General features: G+C 39.3%; 2 protein-coding genes across 2 annotated transcripts; one reads left to right on the forward strand and one right to left on the reverse strand.

The window, feature by feature from the left end:
* Positions 1 to 7,124: 7,124 nt before the first annotated feature.
* On the reverse strand, positions 7,125 to 23,004 carry HELQ (helicase, POLQ like; the record flags this gene model as incomplete). Its single annotated transcript, XM_080627913.1, is given in 18 exon segments — positions 7,125 to 7,211; positions 8,837 to 8,971; positions 11,103 to 11,216; positions 11,664 to 11,837; positions 12,121 to 12,219; positions 13,103 to 13,260; positions 14,043 to 14,262; positions 14,771 to 14,875; positions 15,172 to 15,313; positions 16,182 to 16,421; positions 17,279 to 17,424; positions 18,175 to 18,267; positions 18,812 to 18,912; positions 19,391 to 19,463; positions 20,438 to 20,638; positions 21,190 to 21,368; positions 21,721 to 22,459; positions 22,803 to 23,004. Coding segments are annotated over 18 exon segments (3,156 nt in total). The 5' UTR covers positions 22,953 to 23,004.
* Positions 23,005 to 23,276: 272 nt separating this feature from the next.
* Positions 23,277 to 26,055, forward strand: MRPS18C (mitochondrial ribosomal protein S18C). The gene is made up of 6 exons (XM_080625956.1): positions 23,277 to 23,346; positions 23,456 to 23,517; positions 24,946 to 25,029; positions 25,433 to 25,490; positions 25,810 to 25,869; positions 25,951 to 26,055. Exons 1-6 carry the CDS (start codon positions 23,298 to 23,300, stop codon positions 26,025 to 26,027), a joined length of 390 nt encoding a protein of 129 aa, XP_080482082.1. The 5' UTR covers positions 23,277 to 23,297; the 3' UTR covers positions 26,028 to 26,055.
* Positions 26,056 to 26,188: the final 133 nt, after the last annotated feature.

Here is a 26,188-nt window from a genome sequence, read left to right on the forward strand (position 1 = left end):
GGGTGTGTGTACTGGGTGGGTGTGCACCCTCCGCTCCCCGCCGGGACGGAGACACGGATGGAGGCAGCGTGAGTAGTGAGCGCCGGGGCCCGCCTCACCCTCTGAAAGGGGCATCGGGATGCAACAGCGTCTTAGAAGCGCAGCCCCGCTGCCGCGCGGTGTATCAAAGCAGCGCCAAGGCACCTGAAGCTCAAGGCTACTCTGCCAACACCTTCAACCATTACAAAACAAACCTGGGGTTCAAGCTGGTTCTTTGCCTGCTTTGACCTTTTGAACATTGCAGCACGACCAAACAACTTCTGCAGCTTTCTGCCTTGCCTGTGCAACCCTGGGCAGCTGCGTGCAAAAACAGCGGACTGGAAAATCACTGCACGCTGAGTATTGCTACTGCTACCACTGAGGGATGAGATGTCAGCCTGACATCCCAGCTGGAAACCGAGTCACAGTAGCACACAGCAAGCCTGTGACAAATAACACGGGGCAACCCTGGAGCTTCAGGCTGAAGCTCACTTCCCCCCCCCCCCCCCCCCCCCCCGCTGCAGCACTGTTGCAATAAGGGTATTTCTTAATTACAGCCAACATGCAACGTGGAATTGCTGTTACAACAAAAAAGACTTGGGCCTGCTTTGAATCTGTACCCCAGGGACTCCCTGCACAGTCCATCCCATGCCAAAACTCTTCCCCTTTGGACTTGGCAGGGAGCCCTGCAGGGAAACAGGCTGCTGCAGATTAATATGCATGCTGTTGAATCATTGGCAGAGTTTCTAAACTCTGGAAGTGTTTATCCCTGGCAGTGTTCAAGGCCAGGTTGGACAGGGCTTTGAGCAACCTAGTCTAATGGAAGGTGTCGCTGCCTGTAGCATCTTTAAGGTCCCTTGCAACCCAAACCATTCTATGAGTCTATGAAGCAATTACACATAACGCTATTGCATTTCCCTACCTGCATCAGTTCACCCTGAAGCATAAATGTTTCTTATCAAGTTTGTTTTGAAAACAGGCGCCTGCTGGAACACGCTGCAAATTGTCCGGTCCCTATCTATTACTTTATTCGGGCACAGTGCTACCCACACTCCCTGAAGTTGGGGTATTAATCAGTGTGGCTCAAGTGCTCCGTTGCCTGTCCCTTCCTGTTCCTGCTTGCTCTACATTTTTATGCTATTAAGTAACTTGCCACCAGAACGAGAAGAACTAGACCAAATGAACTCTGCTTTTGATAAACACAGCCATGGCTCTGCCAGAAAGGAAACACCAGTGACACTCCTGTCTCAGTATCTTAGCCAGCATAATGCTTCCCATTCCGGGGTACACCACCAATTATATGCCTACACCCACAGGAAGGGCTGGGGTGACTATCTGCCAGACGAATAATTCATCTATCAGCAGATGACTGGAGCACCACACTTAACTACCCATGAGTGAACCAAGGATTTAAGAATGCAGCTCAGCACGTGGCATATCACTGCTGCCAACCAGGTTAAAGTCATTACTGCAGGTACAGAAAATGTTAATAGCTGTCAGGTGAGATGCACCTTGTGCACAATTGTTTTGTGCTGGAATTCACTGCTTTTCCCTTTATGTGCTTCCTTGAAGAGAAGCACTTAGAATCACTTGCCCCTGTACCATATTTCTCATGGCAGAGTCACAAGGTGTGTGTTTCAAATAATCAGTGCTACATTCTGGATTCAATTGCTGTGTGCACATGTGTGTACAAAAGGTGTAGCATGTGCTATGCTTTCAGCAGCCCACAAAACTTTTGTATCTGGAACATAATGCCTTCCACCAGTAACACCTAAAGAGCTACAGGTACTAAATGGGAATGGGTAGCTTTTGCCTGGGCATTTTCCACGTTGTATTATACCCATTTTTAAATATGGCAAAGCAGGGGAGAAAAAAAAAAAAACAGAGGTATTTGGACTCTCATGGAAATTAGGGCAGAATCTGAGAGCTACAAGGGGAGGGTGTAAGAACCGGGACTAGGGTTAAACCCACATGCATGTTATTGGAAGCCAGCTCTGTATCAGTACCCGCTCCTGCTCCCGCACTCCACAGACCCAGCCCCTGCCTTGTGGTATTCAAATGCTGTGGTCACAGAGCTCCTATCAGGCAGTTGTGCTTCTCCCGCGCCAGCGATGCCACTAGCAGACACATTGTGCTGACCAGGTTTTCACAACTAGGAAGAGCTAAAAATAAAGCTTTCCAGGAATTTCAACGGCCAGCAGCAGCAGTGTGTTATTGCTAATAGCAACCCCGCTGCTGTTCCTAGGCAACAACCAAGAACTGATGTCTCTATCTATGCATATCTATACCCATCTTTCTGCTTTACCTGTGCATATTAAGGGAATTAGAAGGGAAGAACTGTCTGTATAAAAGGCAAACAATTCTTGTGACATAGCAGTGTTTGGGCAGATGAACAGGGGTGACCCATGTCAGAGTAGCACTTAATCTGTATTTCTGTGTGAGAAGCCTCAGGAAGATGAAATTAAGACTAAGCTTATGCCAAGAAAGCCTGAAAACTGTAAAAACAGAGAGATGTGTGTATCAAGGTGTTTTTTGTAAGCTATCCTTACTCCCTGCCCCCAAATCCCCAGCCCGACCTGGTCCTGACAGTGCTCTTTGGACTCTCAGCTGGTTTTATTTCTGAACCCAACTGGTTATGACTCTCAGATAGCACACACTCTGTTTCTTCAGAGATGAAAATGACACTTTGGGTCTAGGTTTTAGGAGTTGTCTTTGAAGTACACATAGCTTCATAGATATTGCTAAAAGACACTGTTTCCACTGAGTCTGCAGCTGAGAAATTCAGGTACCAGGGGAGCTGCTGAGCTCCAGCACACCAAAGAGAGCACCACAAAAACACTCAGCCTCCCTTCTAATCAAAACAAAACTTTTAAGTGATGATATCTGACTCTCAGTACAACCAATAGTCAGTGCTGGACCACCATGCTGAAAGAGATCAAATGAAGCTCTAAAAGAACAAAGTGAGAGCCGCCTAGGCAGGACTAACTCACTGGAAGCAGCTTTCCAGAATATAGGAATACAATAGTTCTTTTCACACAATGAAAGTGAACAGCTAAACGTTAACCTAAGCCTGACCCTTTTACCAGGCTTTCCAGAGAGACAGTTTTCAATAAGTTGTTACATTTCAGGCATTCCTGAAAATACAGAATTATGGACCCAGGGGAAGGAAGGGAAGGGAATCACACAAACTCAAGAACTAATCTGTGCAGGCATGTTGGGAAATAAATAGGCATAAAGACTAAGAAATATGCTCCAAGGTTTTTGGTCAGAACACTTGCTCTGTACTAGGTGCAGCCTGAAGAGACTTAAACACATTACAGTTCTGATCCAAGTGACTGTGGGTTATGAAGAAATTAACATGAACATCTTACAGAGCATATTTTTGCAACCTACCTTTGCTTTGAAGCGTTTACCATTTCACATAGATAAGCCAATAATTGTTGTTTCTTTCCCTTTAACTCAGGCTTTAGAATATAAACATCCCATTGAAGCAAGAAGTATTTGCCTTCCAAAACATTCTGATTCCATCCTTAGCACAAGCTTTAGTACATCCTTAGTACAACCACCTGTAGCAGACATTCACCAAACCCAGCATATACCATTCCGACACCTGCACATGATACAGCATTGTATGAACACAGGACTATACTTGATGCTGCAGCATATCAGCATCATACAGCAGCACAAAAACACTGACTAGCATCTGTTACATACTTTATTCCCTTCTCTCAGGGGAAAAGCCCAGGTAACAGAGCTTTCTGATTTCAGAAAAACAAGGCAAGCTACATATAAGCAAAGCTTTAGTGCAGATCACTGCAGTTTCACCTCTAACGTTATTAAAGGTCACAGAGAAAGCCTTGGAGGAGTTGCACTCATCCATCTGTCAAAGCACAGCCTGTAAAACAGAGCAGCAGAGACAACAAATGTCATCCTCTCTTTTCCAGACCAGCTTCACACAGACCTGAAACCACCTGCTTGTCTCAAACCAGCATTTGCTGTCATTTCAAAGGGACTCTACCATTTGTAGGGAATATTTGACTTCATTCCTAAACATGCATCTCACCAAAACCTAGTCTTGCAACAGTGCTGGTAGTTACAGTGATGTCCAAGCATGAGGATAGGCAGCTGACAACCAACAATCGACAGCTGCCAGAAACAATTGTTCCTCCTGTTCTCCTCTACAACATAAAACTAAAACCATACGCTTTAAAATTAGCATACAAGTACGAATCTCATGGGAAGTATTGTACAACTCCAGTAATTAATGTACCAATTATTGAACTATTTACCCAAGTTATTGTAATAACTCAGTACTCAGAGTAAATAGTTTTAGAGTAATTTGCTGTGGGTTCCCCCTCACCCCCCAAATCCATGCAAATGTTTCAATCTTTGGAGAAACACCTACATCGAGCACCAATAAATCTTTACAGCAACTGGTTGGGCTCTACAGGCATCACTGAAATTTTCCTACTTGCATCAGCTGCTTAGACACATACTCACGCTGGAGTGGGCATCATCTGTCTTTTGAAGATAATGCAAATAAACCAATAGAGAAATTCTCATTATTTATCATTTGGTCAAAAATATGTATCTCGATTAAAAGGGGAAGGCTTAGATAACCTCAAGTCATGGCAAATACTACTTCTGCACTTGAGGGCAAACAATACCTTGCTGTTAGAGCCAGCCGAACATGTTCTCATGTTTCCAAAACCATTTCTGCCTCAGGCACTTCAATAGCAGCACCAGGATTCCCCTGCAGGCATTGAATCTAGCAACGGAAATGAATCATGTTGCCTCTGAAAAAGTGCTGGTCTTAAATTCTTGACCCGGTTTAACAATGAATGCATTCAAATATCTCACTTATCCAAACTTTGTAAGCCTCTATAAAGTACCATAATTATAGTCTTAGAGGCATGTTTCTGCTAAAGAAGGCTTATAAAAATCTATTCAATTGCTACTTATGATTTCGTTAATGCAACAACAAAAGGAGCAGTAAAATACAACACAACCATAAATTGAGTAAAAAAAGACAGCTTAACTAAGGCTTATCTTAATTTTCCTTTACTGAGAAGGGACCCCCAAAATTTACACAGAAATGCCGTATTTAATTGTGCCTGCATGCTGGCTACCATGATTTAATTCAGCAGTCTATCACAGCTTTCTAGTTGTTCTTAACTTGCAGTGCTCTAGCATTGTTATGTACTACAGAGCAGCTTTGAAAAGGAATTCCCTGTATCACAATTGGGGAAGTTTCAAGCATCTTCAAAATAACTTTCACAAAGCCTAGCTTTATGCTAGAGCAAATCTGGTTCAGAGACCTTCTAAAATTCTAAGTAATGTGACTGATACATGCCTATGGAGTCTCAGAACTTAGAATCATGAATAGTTAGGGCTGGAAAGGACCTTAAGATCATCTAGTTCCAAACTCCCTGCCATGGCAGGGACACCTCACACTAAGCCATGCCACCCAAGGCCTCATCCAACCTGGCCTTGAACACCACCAGGGATGGAGCACTTACCACTTCTCTGGGCAACCCATTCCAATGCCTCACCACCCTCTCAGTAAAGAACATCCCTATACCTAATCTAAACTTCCCCTGTTTAAGTTTGAATCTGTTACCCCTTGTCCTGTCACTACAGTCCCCAAAGAAGAGTCCCCCCCCAGCATCCTTGTAGGCCCCCTTCAGATACTGGAAGGCTGCTATGAGGTCTCCACGCAGCCTTCTCTTCTCCAGGCTGAACAGCCCCAACTTTCTCAGCCTGTCTTCATACGGGAGGTGCTCCAGTCCCCTGATCATCCTCGTGGCCCTCCTCTGGACTTGTTCCAACAGTTCCATGTCCTTTTCATGTTGAGGACACCAGAACTGCACGCAATACTCCAAGTGAGGTCTCACGAGAGCAGAGTAGAGGGGCAGGATCACCTCCTTCGACCTGCTGGTCACACTCCTCTTGATGCAGCCCAGGATACGGTTGGCTTTCTGGGCTGTGAGCGCACACTGAAGGCAGTTCATGTTATATTTCTGATCAACCAACACCCCCAAGTCCTTCTCCGCAGGGCTGCTCTGAATCTCTTCTCTGCCCAGCCTGTACCTGTGCCTGGGATTGCTCCGACCCAGGTGTAGGACCTTGCACTTGGCATGGTTAAACTTCATAAGGTTGGCATCAGCCCACCTCACAAGCGTGTCGAGGTCCCTCTGGATGGCATCCCTTCCCTCCAGTGTATCAACCGAACCACACAGCTTGGTGTCATCAGCAAACTTGCTGAGGGCGCACTCAATCCCACTGTCCATGTCACCGACAAAGATGTTGAATGAGACCGGTCTCAACACCCATCCCTGAGGGACACCACTCGTTACCGGTCTCCAGCCAGACATCAAGCCATTGACCACAACTCTTTGCATGTGGCCATCCAGCCAGTTCTTTATCCACCAAGCAGTCTCTTGATACAGCTTCTCAAAAATCAGTTTCAAGCCTTTGTCTTTTAGTCTTCACATTTAGGCATGAAATTAAAAAATATTCAAAAAAACCCCATTCGCTTTGTTTGGAAAACTGCTACAGAAACATCCTGAAAATTCTCTCTTGGGAACTGCCAGAGACTGAATGTGAATTCGATATTCGCATCTTTTAACATGGCTTAAAGTAGGCATCAATTACAATGCAAATCCGAGACCACTTTGTCATGAATTGCAACTCACTCTCTCTTTCCATTAGGTTACACCTAGAGTACAGGGATTCCTGCAAATAGAAATTTTGGATTAGCTCACTCAAACATGTGTCCAATGTATACACATTATTTAAGTTAGCTATGAACCCAGCCTCTAAGCAGAAGTACACACCAGGCAGTTAGTCCAGTCCTCAAAGCACTCCAAGGGCTATTTCTAAAACCAGGAATGAATTAAGCGCATATCTTTTGATTCTAGCCTGTTGCTCAAGAGGTTCAATCAAAACCTCCAAATGAAGTCAACTTTCCAAGACACATTCTGAACTCACACTAAAATGAGGTATATAAAAGATATAAATATTTATTAGAATTACAGCAGCTTCACATAGCAAAGTTAAAAATTTTAAAATATGTCAATTTCTGCATTCATGATTTTTCTTCGCGGTCAGTAGGTCTCTGGGATATCTGTAGGCACCTTTAAGAGTTCTTCAACTTCTTCCTGTAAAGCCTCAGCTTTTTCACTCAGCAGCATCTATAATGGGAAAAAATAAAATGAACACAAAACCCCCTTGAAAATATGAATATAAGCATTAACTATAGCTTAGGTTCAAACACCAATGTTTCTTTCCAAGCTTGCATCTGGTCTGTAAAAAACTTCTATTGCTGCTGCTCACAGGACTACGGTACCTTTGCCTCAAAGGACCAAAATTTTCACAAGTACTACTACCAGCATTTTTTACTTTTTAGTGTATACCCATATGAAAAACACTAACACAAAAATTTATACTGTACACAGCTGGTTTGCTCAGTTCTGCCATCACTTAATATGCTAAATATAACAGAATACGAACAGTTTTGTCTAGAACTGTTAGCAGGAGCATCTACAACAGACATTTGTTTTTCACGCTGGAATAAACATCTGTAAGTAGTGCCTGCCAAGTTACCAAGTTCTTGCTTAATTCAAAATTTCTTACTACAGCATTTTACATCAGACATTTAGGGACCCCTAATATTAGGAACTATGTAATCCACTACCCTGAGCTGTTTGTTGCTGACAGCTGGCGTATAACAGTTCCCCAGTAGCATGTATAGCATAACACATAGAAGTATTCTTAACTTCCCAATTAGAGAAAACTCAATCAGTTTAATATCTGAGCATGAGAATAAGCTAGATTGCTGCATTTGGCACTGATGAGGAATCTGCTTATATCCTTTTTTTTTTTTTTTTTGGCTTATACAGCAACAAAAAAGCAGTAACGAGCCTACAACAACTATAAACAGCCATGATCTAAAATTACTTTTACTCCATGAGAATATATAAACCAAGACCTCACTTGGAGTATTGTGTACAGTTCTGGTGTCCTCAACATAAAAAGGACATAGAACTGTTGGAACAAGTCGAGAGGAGGGCCACGAGGATGATCAGGGGACTGGAGCACCTCCCGTATGAAGACAGGCTGAGAAAGTTGGGGCTGTTCAGTCTGGAGAAGGGAAGGCTGCATGGAGACCTCATAGCAGCCTTCCAGTATCTGAAGGGGGCCTACAAGGATGCTGGGGAGGGACTATTCATCAGGGACTGTAGTGACAGGACAAGGGGAATGGGTTAAAACTTAAACAGGGGAAGTTTAGATTGGATATAAGGAAGAAATTCTTTACTGTTAGGGTGGTGAGGCACTGGAATGGGTTGCCCAGGGAAGTAGCGAACGCTTCACCCCTGGCAGTGTTCAAGGCCAGGTTGGACAGAGCCTTGGGTGGCATGGTTTAGTGTGGGGTGTCCCTGCCCATGGCAAGGGGGTTGGAACTAGATGATCTTAAGGTCCTTTCCAGCCCTAACTATTCCATGATTCTATGATTCTAAGACTTTGCTATTGACTGCACAGTTTTTTCACACCACCCACCCGTTCATTTATTCTAGACATTCCCTTACTTTACCAAAAGGTCAGCAACTGCTCAATTTGTTACTCTTAACCATCTTTAATAAATTATATTGTCAAGAAAATATTTCAATATTCTTAATACATATTCTTATTTGGATCACAAATATCCACTAATGCCTTATTAGTAATTTGAATCCTTCACTTTTAATGTCATTCAAACACCCACTTTTGACATACTGAAGTTCTGAAGCAGGTTTTTATAGCTTTGTTTCTAACTTACCTTTGCAGATGAAACAATTTGTTTGGCTTGACGTCGTGACAAGTGATCAATCATCTTGACCAGAGTTTCAGGATCTGCATTAGCCAAGTGTGCTAAAGTTTTGTACCCTGCATTATAAAGCTGTTTTGCTCGTGCCTGCAAGTTCAAAAGTTGTGTTAGCTTCTTAGAATAGGCAATAAGAATTGCCATTAAGTGCCAACCTCTGTGCTAACCTAAAACATTTAATCTCTGCTTATTAATCCAATTCTGATTTATTTTTCTAAGAACACAAATACTCCCTGAGAATCATACCTCCCTAAAATACAGCTTTACTGCTGAGATTTATCTCCCAATACAATGTTACCCAGCTCTTCAGAATTCAGTTGTTGCCATTTTCTCTGAGCCTAAATGATACTGACTCTACCGTCCTCTTTTTGTTATCATGTTCTCTGCATTCACTACCACTGACAGGAATGACTGTCACATTATTTGATGATGTCCGAGTGAAAGATTTTGCCCATATTTCCCCCCCCCGAATTTTCACATAACAGAGCTTTCAGAGAGTTCCAGAAGACTATACTTCCCTGTTTCAAGCTTATAAATAATTTCTCTTTCAGTTTAACAGTATCTTTTTTATTTCTCTAGTTTCGTGCGAAGTCATGTCTGTGATCTCACACATAGCAGAGAGATACACATCACAGAAGAGACTGTCTAGAACTTGATTATCGCCAGTATAAGGGTTTGTGCACTATCTGCTTCTCCTGACTTGGTTTGATCCTGCTGCTATGTAAGGTAATCACGCAGTATTTGCTTAACAGAGGGCCTCTGGGCAAACATTTCCTTTGCAAAACAAGTACTGCTAGAACTTCACAAATTTTAAATTAAAATGCATTTCTACACTAGTAGTGGAGTAATTTGTATACCCAAGGCTTTCATATCCTGAGTTATGAAATAATACCCATCTGATGAGCAATTATTGCACCTCCACATATCTGGTCAATTACCTTTTGTTTTCCCTCCCTCCCCTTGCCTCTTTTAAAGACAAGGAATAGAAATACATTTATTTGATGGCATATGTGTTTCTTTAGCATCTAACAGGTAATGGCTTACAATACATTATCTTCCTCCAGGGTAACTGAGGACTATGCATGTTCATTGATGTGAACCAGGTGTCATTAATCTCACCAAAAATAGTAACTATTGCCAGCAAATATTTTCTGTGACCTATTTGGCTGCTATATGCCTAGCATGACTGACAACACAGAATCCTTCTACACTAATGACTTAAACCCCATGAAAAGGTTTTATATTGCTCTTTGAAAACTGTGCAAGTAAGCATGCAGAAAATAACTCTCTCTTTCAATACAGTAACCTCAAGATTGATTTTAACATTTCCTCCACAGAAATCTAAGCAAATTATGTCTGTTCAAGATGACAATTTATTCTGCTACAAGTATCAGCTGTGGCACAGTTTTAACTCCAGTGCAGAAATGCTTTAATTATAGCAGTAATTTTCAAGAGTCATCTTTAAAATAAAATTTTCGTAGAATCATGCTGTCGAGGCTGGTTTAGCCCTTACACAGAAATGTTCCCCTATGGACTGAGCCATCAAAAAACTACTTGCCTCCTGCATCTAATTCAGAAAATCCAATTACAAAAGACACCATTAAGCTCTAAGTCTTCACTGTTTTGCTCCTTGGACTAAAGCCTTACTGCCACCAAATTCAATGGTTGCTGACAAACTGATTTTACAACAGGTTGGACAAGCTAGTTAGATGATTTTGCAAAGGAGTCCAGTAATTACTTATAACCTTGCCCTGAAGTCCAAAAAGATTTTGTACTTTAATAGGAGTCTTTCATTCAGAGACAGAGTAAGCTTCTTACTTAGAACATATGCAACACTGCAAGTGATTGTAAAAGCCTAAGTTCCCAACAGGACTTCACATATTTCTGTGAGGATCTCGTAATGTAACTAAATATGTAAATTATTGTTTCTCTTTACTCAAGAATCCTTTACCACAAGAAACCTGGACTCTGTTTTCCAACTGAGTATACAGCTAGATTATTGTTCTGTTGCTGTGGTAGCAGCCAGAAGAAAAACATCCTTGACTCCAGCTCACATTTCCTCAATAGACCACTTTTCCCCCAATCTCCAGGACTGTTGTGGGATATCCGCACTATGCCAAATTCTCAAAAAAAACCCTAGCTTGGTCTTCCAGATAAGGGACAGTAACATATAGCATACTAGTTTATATTGGGAAAACCTCATAAAGCCAGGTTTACTAACCTCTAGAACACCTGCTACCTCCATCAGAGGGATGAGTTCTGTCTTAACACAGTATGTCAGCTGCTTGGTAAGTTCTGTCAGCAAAGCTTTATAAACCCAGAATTCTTCCAATTCCTGCAGAGATAAATAGAATTAAAAATCAAATTCTAAGTTCTGTATTGGGGGGTATGACTAATAAGAGCTCTGCTATGGCAACAAGCATATATTACAGGGGAAGCATTGCTATTTCTAGTTATCCTTTCAGAGTTGCAGAGTTGTATTCAGCACTCCTCAGCTGAACATCCCAAAGCTGTTTTCCTGACATTCCACAACCAGATGGCCTTATTTCCAAGAGAAAGCTAAAACCATCAGTGCACTATACACTTTGTATATTTTCTCTGTATATAAAGCTTACTTTTAATATAAGAAATATCACTGTATGAGCATGTTTTTCTGAATAGGAAAAATAAATTTGAACAGGAAAGATGAAATACAACACCTGCATTCAGTTCTAATGTAAGAGAACAAGACTCCAGATCTTGCAAATCCCAAAGAATTTATTGGAATCCATTAACACACTACCTCACAGAAGCGCAGAACACAGGAGGCGAATGAGGCAGCAGAATTAAGGAGATTTTGCACATATCCCCGGGACATATTAAATTTCTCTGAAACACTCCATATATTGGTCTCTTTCAGTAGCGCATAAAGGACAAATGACAGGTACAGCCTGTTTACCACAGCACTGTCCACATTCTAGGAATAAAGCAAGTCAGAATTCAGAGCCAATATCATATTCAAGATACTCTGTTAGCACTACAAGGAAGTTCTTTTCACCTCTACTCCTTCCTGTCTTTAAAACATGACTACATTATACCCCATGACATTAAACATTAAGAAAATCATCCAGTGAGGTTAAAAGAAACTTAATAAGTACAACAACAATAAAGAACACTAGCAGAAAAATAATCTAGAATTTGTAAATAACCAAATGAAATGACTAAACTGTGATCTTAGGTATGAGAAATCTCCAGCCTACCTTTCTGATGGCTTGACCAGAAGCTTTTTTTGTAATAAAGCTTTCGGGTACTCCCACAATATCTGCTACTTTTTGCTCTGCTCCACTTAGCTGGTTGAACTAAAATAAGATTTTATAAAGAATTTTCAGATATTTAATTCTCTTAATATTATAGAAAACATAAGTCTATTACTTGAAGTGAAATAATGTTTTGTAATATCTCTATATAGTGCTTAAGTCACTAGACTAGTAGAGTCACTAAAGTCAGATCGCTAACTTCTTTGCCTACTTGTTTGAATTACCTGTTACTGTCAATCTCTGAATGCCACATTTTAACACAATTAAATAGGTATTAGTGCTACCCTTAGTATACAGCACTTTACAATAAAGAGAGGAATTGAATTATGGTTGGATCTTAGAGTGTGCAAAACTAGGTTAATGGCTGTGCTGCTAGGCTGACATTAGCATGAGTAGCCTGTAGGAAGGTATTGATCACAGTGTAATAGTTGCAATCATGGCTGGAGTTAAGCATTAGACATATCAAGGATCAAGACTTAACATTCTGTAGCAGATTTGGCTCCCAAAATTACAGATTAAATGATTGAGCATTAGAAGGTAAATATGGCTCTTGATACATTTAATAGTCGTTTTCTTGCAGTCTACTATGATGCGGTTACATATAACTAGCTCAGAGGAAAGCACTGATTTAGGATTCACCAGACCTCAGTGATGGCAAGGCTAGGCCCAAGGCTAGAGTCAGGATTTGGAGTACTGGCAACTCAAAAGATGTGTTTCTGCCACTATTTCCCCCAAACAGGATCAAATATTACAGATGCAGAAGAGAACTTAGGTTTTTATGTAATAAAAGACAATACTTCTGTGCTGTGAGTGAAAATAAAGTAGCATATCTTAACTTTTCATCGAATTGCTACCCCACTATCTGCATTTCCTACAGTACAGTATTACTACATGCCCTGATGCAAGTTTGCTCGTAAATTCTCACCTGTCGCAAGTATATCATCCAATCTGGGCTACAGTTAGAAGTTGTATCATACGGAGTTGTCAGATACAGAAGATGAAGATTGCTTTCAAGAATCAGCCCTTCCAAACCTTTCTTCAGTTCTCTATAAAGAAGATTGCAGTATGCCAAGTCTATAGACCCTATAATAAGCACACAATGTACTGCAACTTTAAACAGGCATACACAGTTAATGTAAAAGACTTTAACATAGAATCAACATTTCCTTTATCTTCCACAACAGCTTGTTATGCCATCTGAACTGAAGATGGACAGTTGTAACCTGAATAATTGCTCCAACCTGAGCAGTGAAACAAGAACTGATGAAAGACAGTCATCTATTTCCATCTATGTCCGTTCAGGGTGTGGTTTTGGAGTGTTTGTGAATTGCCTTGGCTTTAAAGAAATCCTGGAACAAATCTTGCAGATTGAAGGAATCTGTTTCAGAGACTCACTCTATTCCAATGGCATTCCATACTTTGTATCTTTATGCTATGACAGGAAAACAGAACTTCCTGATATATTCACTATTTTATTACAACTGGTCTACATGTCATATGTTTCCTTTCCCTCCTAAGCTTCCCTCTAGGTCAAGAAATCCCCCTGTTCACCATAACTGTTCATAACAATGAATTATAAGATGAGGTTGTGAGGCATTTTGAGTACAACCACTAAATCAAATCTTTAAATCACTTTTTTTGGGGTAGAGTTCTGGTTTTACTCCCACTGTGATCAACGTTATTACATTTCATTCCCATCATGTTCAGCCCAGCACATTATTTAGCAATCAAATCTGTCTCTCTACAACTTATTTTTCATTACAGTTTCAGACTGAAGATGAGAAAACATACTAAACTGAAATAAGGCTGAGATGAAAGGGTATGTTGAAATAAAGATTATAATAAGAATAGAAAAAAAGTCTTACCTTTATATGTAGCTTTACCCAGCGGTGAGATTGTTAGTGTACATTTGGAATGGTTGTCCTTCTCAGATATTCTTCCTTTTAGGAGTCCTTTTTCTATTAGTTTTTCTAGCCCATCTTTAATTATCTCTGAGAGGCTCCTCTCTTTAGACAGCAGCTGCTTCTGAACACCCAGCAATGTACTGCACATAAAATTGTTGACCTCTTCACAGGTAACTGCTATCTGTATCAGTTTTGCAAGAGATTAGAATGTTAAAAGGTGTCATTTTACACATTCTGTAAGCTATATGAAAAAAACTGTCTACAGAAGCAGAGATATCCTGTTAATGTGTTTCTATAGAATTACATGGGAACAAATAAAAGGACAGACAACTTATGATGGACCTGATGGATTACTCTCTATCTGTTCTATTATTCTAGCTACTGCATCATGTTAATTTGTTTCTAGTTTGAATTAAGTATCAGAAATGGAAATGTTATTAATACTGCAACGTATCATAAGGTAGATTTGTTTTTTTACACATAAGGAAATTATCAATTAATTACGTAACATGACATCTGAGTTAAATAAGACTAATCAAATCTTTGTTCTTTTTATATAACTAGAAGCTGTTCTGAGCTTATAAGCCAATATGTTTAAAAAGTCTATTTTTCCCTAAAGAATCAACAGATAAGATTTTCTTTGTATTTCCAAGCACTTAAGTTACTCACACAGAAGAGTTAACTGATACCTTCAATCCAACCAAAGACAACAACAGAGTCTGCATTCCCTTGGTCAACTCCAGGAGAAGACTGCTGTAACAATTCTCCAAAGGACTGTTAATTAAATCCTGAACCTAAAAAGAGCAAGAAATAGTAGTTCAGAGAAAAGATTTATGCACTAGTTTCACACATTTAAAAATATTGATATGCATGATTCAGCTTTAAAGAAAATAAGTATAGGCATCTAAAAGTTTACAGTTCACACCTGAAAACAAACCACATAAAGGCAGGTTAGAGGTATTATTACATAAGTCAAATACATGCAACATTAAGAAGTGAACAAAAATTGAGCTAGGCATTTCAGCTCCTCCTGTTTATCCCACCAGCTTAATCCAACAATTTAAATTATCAATAGCTTTATAAAAATTACCAAGTGTTTGTCTTTCTCTTGCACTATGAGAATACTTTCTCCAGCACTGTCAATACCAGCTCGACCAGCTCTGCCAATCATTTGTTTATACTGGTTCTTCTTCAGGAAGTCATTAGCAACATAAGGAGCTCTGAGAATAACCCTGTGAAGAAGTCTTCAATAAGTTATGCTTTATATTAGAATTATTAAGTAGCAATAAAATTTTAAATACATTCTTTATATATGCCCCTTGCTTGCTAAATAATTAAAACCAAATGCATCTGTTTGAATAGAAAACCATTTAACAATTTAAGATTTACTGAATGACAAGCCATGTTTATTATGTTTTGCAGAATCTTTGGAACTAGTCTTTACCTCTACTCAGAGGCCTGAGTTTAAGATGAAAACCACTGAGATATGAAATAAACCCCACACAAAACATAAGCTACACTAACTATACATCAGTTACGCTAGTAAGACAATACTTGTCTATATTAATTTTTTGCCTTCCCTCAAATGCATCATTCCAACATACATGCACACAAAAATGAATTCTTAATAAACAGTCTTTGGTCAGAGTACAGCAGCCATGTCTTCAGCACTTGTGTAAGAAAAGATTGCATATTTTTTGTGTTAAAACATATTCAAACTGTATCTCCTTAGAAAAATGTCACGATTTAAACACTGTTCTTAGGACAGTAGCTAAACAAACCACCATGAATTCCTTGCTCTTCTGGATAACATTATAGAATACTGAAGCATATCCTCGATTTCTTCACGTTTTCTTAATTCATTTATGTAAGTGCCCTTCGGCTATGCATTCTGAGGGACTTGATACTGATTCACATTTTCCTGTGTAAAAGCTTTGCAGTCTTGTGTCCCGAGTTGAACACTAAATCCCCTATGGATCTAACTTGTTAGTAAAAGCAGAACATACTTTAAATAGCATCAATATTTCCAACTTACTAAAGAAACCTTTTTACAAAGCAAGAAAAATCAATGCAACAATTAAATACGTTTCAGTTACTAACCTTCTGGCTGGCAGGTTGACTCCAGCAGCTAAAGTAGCTGTGCAAGCAAGCAGACACAGGACACCTGCAGAATATGCTTCCTCTATAATTTTTCTTTCATCATTTGTAAGGCCACTATGATGATAGGCAATACCAAAAGGAATTGTTTGCTTCAGAACAGGACAGACACTTCCATTTCCAATATACTTTAGGTTCTTGATGAGATCTTGTTTCTCTTTCTCTCTGTGAGCTCTAAATTCTCTTGGAGAAGGAAAAGCATTTATTTAGACTTACCTATTTTTTCAGATCAATCATTAACTACTTAGAAAATAAAATTAAAAAATAAAATCAAGAGACATGCTTACTGTCTATTTCTGTTCATTACCCATTCCTCTAACATCTATGTCAGAGAAATAGTTATTCTCAGTAATTTTGAAATAGCAATACACAAGAGAGTGATTAAGTTGCAACAGAACTCTTTTCTTGTTTGTAAGCACAGGTAGAAAAGGGATTAAATTCTGACTGGATGTGATTATCAAGTGCCCTGAAAAAATGAAACAGAGCCAGTATCAGCTTGTAGTGGATGTTATAGATACATCAAAATGGTTTCAATTTTAATAGCGAGGGAGAGTTATTATTTATTTGAATATAATTTGTTCCTACATAAAATTTAACTCGGCTAGATCATTATGAGCTGATCAAATCACAATTACATGATATCATAATGTGAGTCTTACTTTCTTTATTAACAAAGCCTGGTTTAGATTTTACAAATTATATATACCAGGCTATAGAGAAAATGAAAAAGCCTGCAGAGACCAGTGCCAAAAGAGCCCAAGGTTAGATTAGTGTAGTATGCTTTTCCTTTTTCCTTTATTTGTTCTCTAATAACCATTTTATTAATTAGGGTTTTTTTAAAAAAGGAGTTTTGCTTGTTAAAACATTTGTTTAATAAGCCTTGAGCAGTTTGCTATCATTTATGCACTTAGCAACTTTACATGATTCCATATTCAAAATATTTACTTCTGATCACCAGAGAAAGTCACTTGCAAACTAGTGAAGTTATATCCTGACCATTTATTCCATATATAATTTAAAAAACCATGAAAGATACTTACTTCTTGAGGTACTTGCACACCATTGAAGCCACATTTTCACAGTTCTTTTTGGTGGGACAAAAGATTAGGCAGGAATATTTAGGAATAACTTCAGTAACCAGTGCAATAATGTGGTCAGGATCTGCTTTCTCCAGATTACTAGAATACTATCATAAATGGATATTGACAAACATTTAAACTTAGAAATTAAGTCATAAACTAAGTATTCAATACTTGCTCTCAACCTTTGCTAGAAAACTGTATTTGCATTAACACAACATAAATGCAAGAAACTGTGGGATAAGTTCTCCCAATCCTCACTTGAAATAGTTTATTAACACATGTATCTTGAACTGAAGAATACATGGACGTAAGAATCAAACACTTTGCTTTTTCCTCTCAAAACTTCAAATCATTTTAGCAACACCACAGTGATGTTACTTGTGCTATTACTGACAGCCTACTATAACACACATTTTTCTTTTTAAAGATTGAAATTAATTCATGCAAGGCAATAATGGAAAAAAAAACCCACCCCAAACAAAAAAAAAACCCCTGAAAGATGTCTTCTTTCAGCATCATCTAAGGTCAAGTACAAAAGATCAACTGGTGAGAAAATCTATCCAAAACCATAAAGCACTAGGTACCTATAATGCTCAAACCCATTCCTCTTCATATATCAAAATACTGAAAAAACCCCTACCTTAATGAGCAGTAAAGAATTGAAAATCAAGTTAAGTATTCAGTATTTTAAAGGAATTTTTTCTCACAAAGCCTAACATTTTTTTTCTCATATGTATTACGAAAGAACCATCTTATTTAAATAATTTCTTTGTAAAATATCTGTAAACAAATCTATGTAAAATAGTACATTTCATAACTATACTTCAAAGAAACTATAAGCACTTCAGGTTTACCTTGAAATTAAGGAGACGTGAAAAAGTAAAGCCATTTTCCGTTTTGCTGTCAACTGCATAAATGGTGTCTCGTATCTTTATGTATTCTTTTAATTCTACCTAGGGAGATAAAAGCCATGAACAAAAACTTTAGTTAAGTCTTTTCTAAAGGTTAAGCTATTACTGATGTCTTTTCTAAGCATCACATTTCATATACATACATACATGCATGCACACAAGAACACACTCCACCCATCAAGAATTTTTTTAGAGTTCATTGTTTTAATTGTTTGCCCTGAGAAAACATCTGACTATAATGAAGAATACAAGAAATGTTGTTTCCCATGAACTATTCATAAACCATTGTCATGGCAGTGTTCAACCACCAGTAGTACAAATTCTAGTTATATCAAATGAACTATAATGATATCAAAGTAGTTGTAATTTAGGAATTGGTTTAGTTAAACTGACACAAGTGGCTTAATATAAAGGTACTTGCATTTGTGCATTTACAAGTGCATAGATATTAGTACAACTGCAAGCATTAGCGGGCATTATATTACACTGTGAAATTAAGCATAAAGCGATACAATCCTAAATGGACATGATATAATTTTAAAGTCAAATATCTTTACTAGTTTATGGTATCTTGTATACAGACCGGTCTAAAATTATTAGTATAGTACTCCGCTTGCAGGAACTTCTGCAGGTCTCCAACATTATTTAAGGTTGCACTCATTCCAATGATTTGTGTGTTTTCTGTAAAACAGAAGTTGACATGAATTTATTATTGCCATGCTCACAATTTTAAACACTTCTGCTCAATACTGAATTCAAAAGCCTGCTTCTTTATTGTTAGTCTTCCTAAATGCCAAAGTAGCAAGTTTGAAGTGGGATATAACTAAGAAATATTACTCGAGATGTACACATAAAAAAGAAACCCTTCTCTATAGAAGCTTTTAACTGAAATGACTAAGAGACTCCTACAAAGAAATGGAAGGCATTTGTCAATACTCAGGATTTTCCAGAGAAGTATCAAAAAGCTTCAAAAACACCTGGTCCATCATTACAGGGTCAACTGACTAACAAATAAGTAAACACTGTTACTGCATGGAGTCATTCTTAGTTTTTCAAAAGCAGCCAGAACACCACAAACCCTGAAAGACAAAGTATGATATCTCTCTAAAGATGCCATCGCTACAATATTTTAGTAACATTAACTGCAGCTGTGACTTACTACTAGTGTAAAGAATTTTTGCAAGAGTCATTTCCAGTGTTGCTCCACGACTTCCCTCACCAAGCATATGCAACTGTGCACAGAAAGCAAAGAGAAAATGCAAGAATGTTACTGAGTTAAGAGTATTTCTACAACACACAACATTTTTTTAAAGTCCTAAATAAATATTACAGGACTGCCTATTACAGAGGGATTATCATGGACTTACTTCCTCATTATATCCCTCTGGCAAATTCTGACTGCCAAGCTCCTTCCACAAGTATAGCCTCACTGAAACAACATTTAATAATCATGGAAAAACACACCCAAGGGCAAACTCAGAAAACAAGATTTACCTTCCATTTAATTAGACCATAAGTGATACACTTAACTCCTGATAGTAAACAGTCAGCATAGAGACCTTTGTGTTCACCAGCCTCAAGCAAACTGTTTTAAGCAACGTTTACAGTGGAAGTTGATATAAAAAGATTTCTAGCAGTCAGCTACTTCCAGAAAAACAAGTTAATCCTTAAACTGTCTTCTGTTTCGAAGCTACTAAAGTAAGCTCAGTTAGGCTGAAGCATTCCATGAACTAAACATCCCTGTTAGATGTCATACATGTGATTCAACCCTTAGCAGCACAACTGGGCCGCACCACTTAAGAGCACAATAAGGGGCAATTCTCCCAGACAAATGTTACTTCATTCAGCCATTATTAGTACAAGTCATGTTTTCGACATTTAAGAGTCCAGTTGTGGGATTCATAAAATACATTCTCCATGACTATTTATGTTTCTAATCAATCAGAAATGTCTAACTGACAAGTACCTATCAGTAATTCATCACTAACAGTAGATTTCTCAATATAGAATCCATTGTCCTGATACAGCAACAAATGCTTCAGTTAAAGAGAAAAAACTTTCAATATTACAGGTTTACGTACCAATGTAGAAAAGTTAAGTAGTGATGATAAACACTCAAAGCAAAACCAAGTAATCAAAAAAATGCTCTTTGCTAATAAAGATAAAAGTTTGCATATTATAAATCTTAGTAAGTCTTGTAGCATACCTCATCTACTACAATGAGACCAAGGTCATCAATTCTTTCTGTTTCAATTAAAGAATTCACTAGAGCATGTCCTTTTTCTATAGTAGCAATATAAAGAGACTTTTTTATTCTCCTCTTGATTGGTGGAAATCTTCCTTTACTTCCTGCATATTCTTCAACCAGGAAACCCAATTCTATCCCAAAACTTGATAAACCCCTAACCTGTTTAAAGAAATTAAAAAAAAAAAAAAAAATATATATATATATATATAAAAAAAAAAAATTAATCAGCCAGCAAACTCACACTCTTGCATTTTAGAGCTGCCTCAAGAACTCAACGTGCATATGACCAACCCACACAATAATCAACTGCTTGGATTAGTGAAAACGTATTAGCTATGACTACCTTTTCCACCTGCAAAGCTGAAATACTTACAAATATTATCAAGCTTGAGTTACATCTATTCTCTAAATTAACTTTTCCTTTATGCCAAGAGGATAACTGCAGAACTTTACATAATATTGTAACAAGCTATTATTTCAGCATGCTTTATTAATTCAGCATGTCTTATTTTCTGGCTCAGCATTCTTACCTTTGTAAGTCTGTTTTACAACAAAATTACTGACCCTCTGAGCAGCATTTAGGAGAAAAGACTAACTTCCCACCATATATTTATAAAAGTCATGCAGTTCACTAAAATTAGTGTTAAAACCAGCCAAGTAGGAAGGCATAGCAGAGAATATGAGCAGTATCAGAAACACTGTATCCAGACCTTTTCCTGGACAATGGCAACATATGGCAGGATCATCAGAACATCTTTCTGTCTGCAGAGTAATTCTTGGAGAATTATTATTTCAGCTACAAGTGTTTTTCCACCACTAGTTGGCAATGAGTATATTAAATTCCTTCTTTGCTGTAGAGATTCTAACATTAAGCAATCATGCTGCCATTCTGCAAAATTAAGAAACAAGTATTAGCAGCCCCCAGAAGCATATTAATCAATATAAAAAAATGCCTATGCCTCATATAGACTACTTTAAGTCTAGTGTTTGAGTTTTTCTTCAATAGACCACTAAAAGCTATTAGTGACTGAGCCTTCTAAAGTATTCTATAGACTGCATCAAACTTTCCTACCACCTAAACACCCAAAATAACCACCTAATAAAAGAAAACCACCACTTTCCAACATGGGTTACATTAAATATTACCTTAACTTAAATATTTTTACAGTGTTAATGGGTAAAACAGGCAACTCTTCACTAGTATTTCTTTTTCTTTCTCAACAAACTCTTAGTTACATTACCATAAAGCATATCAATCCCTCGAAATTGCCTGAATAGATCTTTAACTTTGCTAGGTAATCCGTAGAAAGGGCCTATATCAACAGAAGAAGATTCAATAGTTTTCCTAGCAGCACAAATTTCTTCAGATAAAACAGCTTCTTGAAGCTGCTTGGTTTTAGAGACCTGCAGAGTCTGGGCTTTGGCATTTCCAGTCATAGCACTTTTTAGATGATCTTTAAGACTTTCAGTTTTAAATAAATCACTCTTGGAGTCTGAGCAAGAGTCAGTAGGTCTGTTTCTGTGTTCAGCATCATGACAAAAAGATGATGTACTCCCGATTTTCTCTAAGGAAGAATTCACACATTTATTCCTCCCTTCTGAGGCTGGAGATATTCTAGAAGCAGAAGCAAGTTCATCCATTTTCTCAAAATACAAAAGTTGTGATGATGGCAATTCATCTAAAATAGAGTCAGTCTGCTCTTGATTGTTATCCACTGCTTCCGTTTCACTCACTTGGAAAGCATCCTCCTTGTCAGCTTTAAGGACAACCATATTTTCTGGAATAGAAAAATTAACTTGTTCCTTCTGTGGAAGTCCTGGCTGAAGATTCCCAGGTATGATTTCTCCAGGTGCTGTAATAGCCAGCTTCTCATCCTGCAGGTATTTGTGCTCTATATCATCAACTTGAGCTAACAAAGAATCATTTCCACAAAAGCTGTCATAGTCACCAAACATATCTTCTTCGCTATCATTACTACACTGTAACAAAAAAAAAAGTATTACTACTCCAAAGTAACACCAAGGAAGGCAGCGTAACTTGCACAACACATACGAGATGCAAACCATTTAAGCTTTTCCCAACTTCAGAAGAAATGTATATGCTTTTCTGATGTTATGAGGAAAACCTAGCTTCACTTCTAAGTGAACTTGCAGTGAGTGAAGCTTAACCTGCAAGTAGGCATGATGCCGGCTAAAGCCAAACTACATCCCTTCTCATACAAAGTAAAGCACTCCCTGATAGACACCCGCTGGGCCAAGCCACCCTCCCAAGCAGTGTTCCCTCCACCTCGATACGCCTCCCCGTACCCCTCCACCCCCGTACCGAGGTCTCCGCCGGTGGCCCCTCTGCGGAGCTCAGTCTCTTGCGAGCCACCGGCGAGCAGACGGCGCTAGGCTGCACCGGGGCCCTGCTTCGCTTGCGGACAGAACCGGGGCAGCTCTTCCTCCGCACCGCGAGTCGGGGCTCAGCCATCACCGCCACCCCGTGAAGCCGGGGGGCGTATCGCCTCCGGCCGGCGCTACGAAAAAGCAGTACGGAGACCGTCACAGCCGCGGCAGGTTATGACAAGGGACGACCGAACAGCCGAGGGTAGATGCGACCGCCATGAGACAAGCGGAAACCCACCTACACCTGTAACAGGCGCCAACATCAATTCCGCCAATACACTGCTAAGACACGGAACCCGCGGCCAGGCAGCCACCAATCGCCTGCCCCCAGCTGGGCGGGCCGCGGTCCCAGCGAATCGCATTTGTGAGGGCGGTCGGGCAGGCAATGATCTATAATCGGAAATGATGCTTGTGGGCGGTAGGGGACAACATGGCGGCGCGGGTTGTGGCGGCGGGGCCTTGGCGGGCACTGAGGCCCGGTGCGTTCATTTGCTTTACTCCTTTAGAGCGAGTGGCTGTGGGGAGGAAAGTTGTGAGCTGGTCTCTTCTGCTGTGCTGCCGTTAACTATAACTCTTTATCCTTTACAGCCGCGTTGTGGGTGCGGCCGCACCGCCTGCAGCATGAGCAGCTGCCCGAGCAGTCCGACCAGGTGAGGTACCCCCTGACCTCGGCGTCCTCTGCCTGCGCCCGGGCCAGTGCCGCTCTCGCCAGGAGGGGCTAAGGTCGGGCAGCGGAGGTGTCCAAGAGTGCCTTGGTCTTCGCGTAACTTGGGCTCCTGAAAAGCCCCCCTGAACTCAAGTAACTCGGGCTTCTAAAAGAAAACCAGCTCTGAATTCAGTTACTTGGGGTGTTACAGAGCAGGGACCCAGTGCTGAGGGAAGCCACCAGGTATTCCAAGTGAAGATGCCATTGAGCTATAGCCCAGGATCTTAACTGTGGTGGTCATGTAAGTCAGCTGTCTGAGTAACACAAATGTGGAGCAAAATGTTTGGCAGAACTAACTGATTTCTTGCATGTAGCTGAGAAATAACGGCATGTAGTGATAGGACAAGGGGGAATGGCTTTAAGCTGACAGGAGAGATTTAAACTACATATTAGGAAAAAAATTCTTTATTATGAGTGTGGTGAGGCACCGGCACAGGTTGCCCAGAGAAGCTGTGGCTGTCCCATCCCTGGCAGTGTTCAAGGGCAGGTTGGACGGGGCTTTGAGCAACCTGGGCTAGTGGAAGGTGTTCCTGCACATGGAAGGGGGGTTAGAACTGGATCATCTTTAAGGTCCCTTCCAACCCAAACCATTCCATGAAACAGACTAAAAAGAATTCATTGCATGTGGTTATGTCATAAAAAAATGTTGTCCTGTACAAGCAAAATCTTTTAAAGATACTGTTTCTCTGCCCAATTCTGTCTGTGCCTGAATTTTTTTTCTTTCTCATATCTTGTTCTGAGGCTTGAGGAGCATTTCAGGGCTTAGTAAATATTTGAGAATCTCTTTGTTAAAGTGTGTGAACAGACAGAAGCTCCCTCAGGCCTTTTGCTTTGAATTGATATTCAGAAAAGCCTCTTCAGACTTACCAGGCGGAACTACCTTACTACCAGCTTCCGTAGATATTGCCTTCTAAAGTAAAGGGTGTAAGCACTATCTTATTAATTAGAATAGAATAGTTAGGGTTGGAAAAGACCTTAAAATCATCTAGTTCCAACCCCCCTGCCATGGGCAGGGACACCTCACACTAGACCATGTCACCCAAGGCTCTGTCTCAGCCTGGCCTTGAACACCGCCAGGGATGGAGCATTCACAACTTCCGTGTGCAACCCATTCCAGTGCCTCACCACCCTAATTAATTGGTTTGTTACATTATTACTAATATATAAAAGGCCGTGTAGCTATGTAAAGCCTTTTAGATTGCTAGATTTCAATCACTATGTTAAGAGAAATCAAGATAAGTTACTGAAAAACTTCACTGATGCACTAAATACCTCTTGCTTTCAAGGCGTGTTTTGCCCAACGAATAAAAATATCAAATACTTCTTAGTTTCTTGTGAAGCTTACAGGTGTTAATAAATCTCTTAATTTCAGCCCATACAAATGGAGAATCCCTATAAAGAGCCTCCAAAAAGATGTGTCTTATGTGGAATAAATGTGGACTACAAGAATGTGCAGGTGAGTTAAAAAAAAATCTTGTTCTTAAATGATGGCAACTGGTTTACTAATTTTTAAGTGTGTATAGGAAGTCTACCAGGATTAAAAAATAAGAATTTATTCATATGTATAGGGGTTTAAAACTTAAGAGCAAGATTGTGTGCAGATAATGGTCAAATAATGTAGTTGTGCTAAACTGTTCAATGTACTAGACCTGTGTGCTGATGTTAAAACTTTATTTATCAAATAGTCCTTGGTTCTACCACCACTTAAATGCTGTGGCATAGAAAATACTGTAGCTCTAATTATACTTTTTCTTGTCTCTAGTTTAAGAACATCAAAAAAAGAAAAACAGAATGCAAGTAATAAACTAAAGCTGTCTTAAAGTTCTTAAACTGATTTTGGATTTCTTCATTTTAAGTAGCTTCTTTCCCAGTTTGTTTCTCCGCATACTGGCCGCATTTATGGCAGGCATATAACAGGTATGTGAAATGTTAAATCACTAAATGCTAATGTTAATGTGTTTGTGAGTCAGAGTAACTGTATATTGGTTATCTTTTCCAGAAGTAACTACCAATTCCATACATTCTGTAAGAGTATTCTTCTTAGTAGCCTGCTTCAAGGAATGAAAATAGGCCTTAATTATATGCATTTCATATTCAATAGTATAAGCTCACATGCATTTGTCTAGGAAGACTTAGGCAAAGCTAGAGGGAATTGCCAGTAATATGCCTTTCACCCTTTAAACTAATGGTTTGGTGGTTGTTGATTTAAGAGGCTGACAATGATTCATCTCTTTAGGCTTGTGCAACAAGAAGCAGAAAGAAATTACGAAAGCCATTAAAAGAGCTCAAGTAATTGGTAAGTATGACTATGCTTTTGAGTTTTCTCAGTCAGGCTTACTTTTCTATTAAGAAAAACCTCCATCTTCTCTTTTTACAGGATTTATGCCAGTTATGTTTAAGAACCCAGCATTTCTCACAGACCCCAAGATATGTAATATTAAGTATCCAGAGTAATACACTGTAAAGAAATAAACAATAAAACTACTTCTCATGATCATATGCTTGTTTACTGGAAATGCGGTTGGCTAGTACAATGCATTGCTGACTGAAGGGTGGATGTCAGGTTTTGGGTTTTTTTTGTTTGGTTTTTTTTTTTTGGTTGGTTGGTTGGTTTT

The sequence above is a fragment of the Psittacula echo genome (genome assembly GCF_963264785.1).
Source record: "Psittacula echo genome assembly, chromosome: 1".
Classification (NCBI taxonomy): domain Eukaryota; kingdom Metazoa; phylum Chordata; class Aves; order Psittaciformes; family Psittacidae; genus Psittacula; species Psittacula echo.

Coding starts and splice junctions, on each gene's coding strand:
- MRPS18C (XM_080625956.1), top strand. CDS start 23,298: ATGGCGGCGCGGGTTGTGGCGGCGGGGCCTTGGCGGGCACTGAGGCCC. Junction 23,518..24,945: donor TGCCCGAGCAGTCCGACCAG/GTGAGGTACCCC, acceptor TCTTAATTTCAG/CCCATACAAATGGAGAATCC. Junction 25,030..25,432: donor TGGACTACAAGAATGTGCAG/GTGAGTTAAAAA, acceptor CATTTTAAGTAG/CTTCTTTCCCAGTTTGTTTC.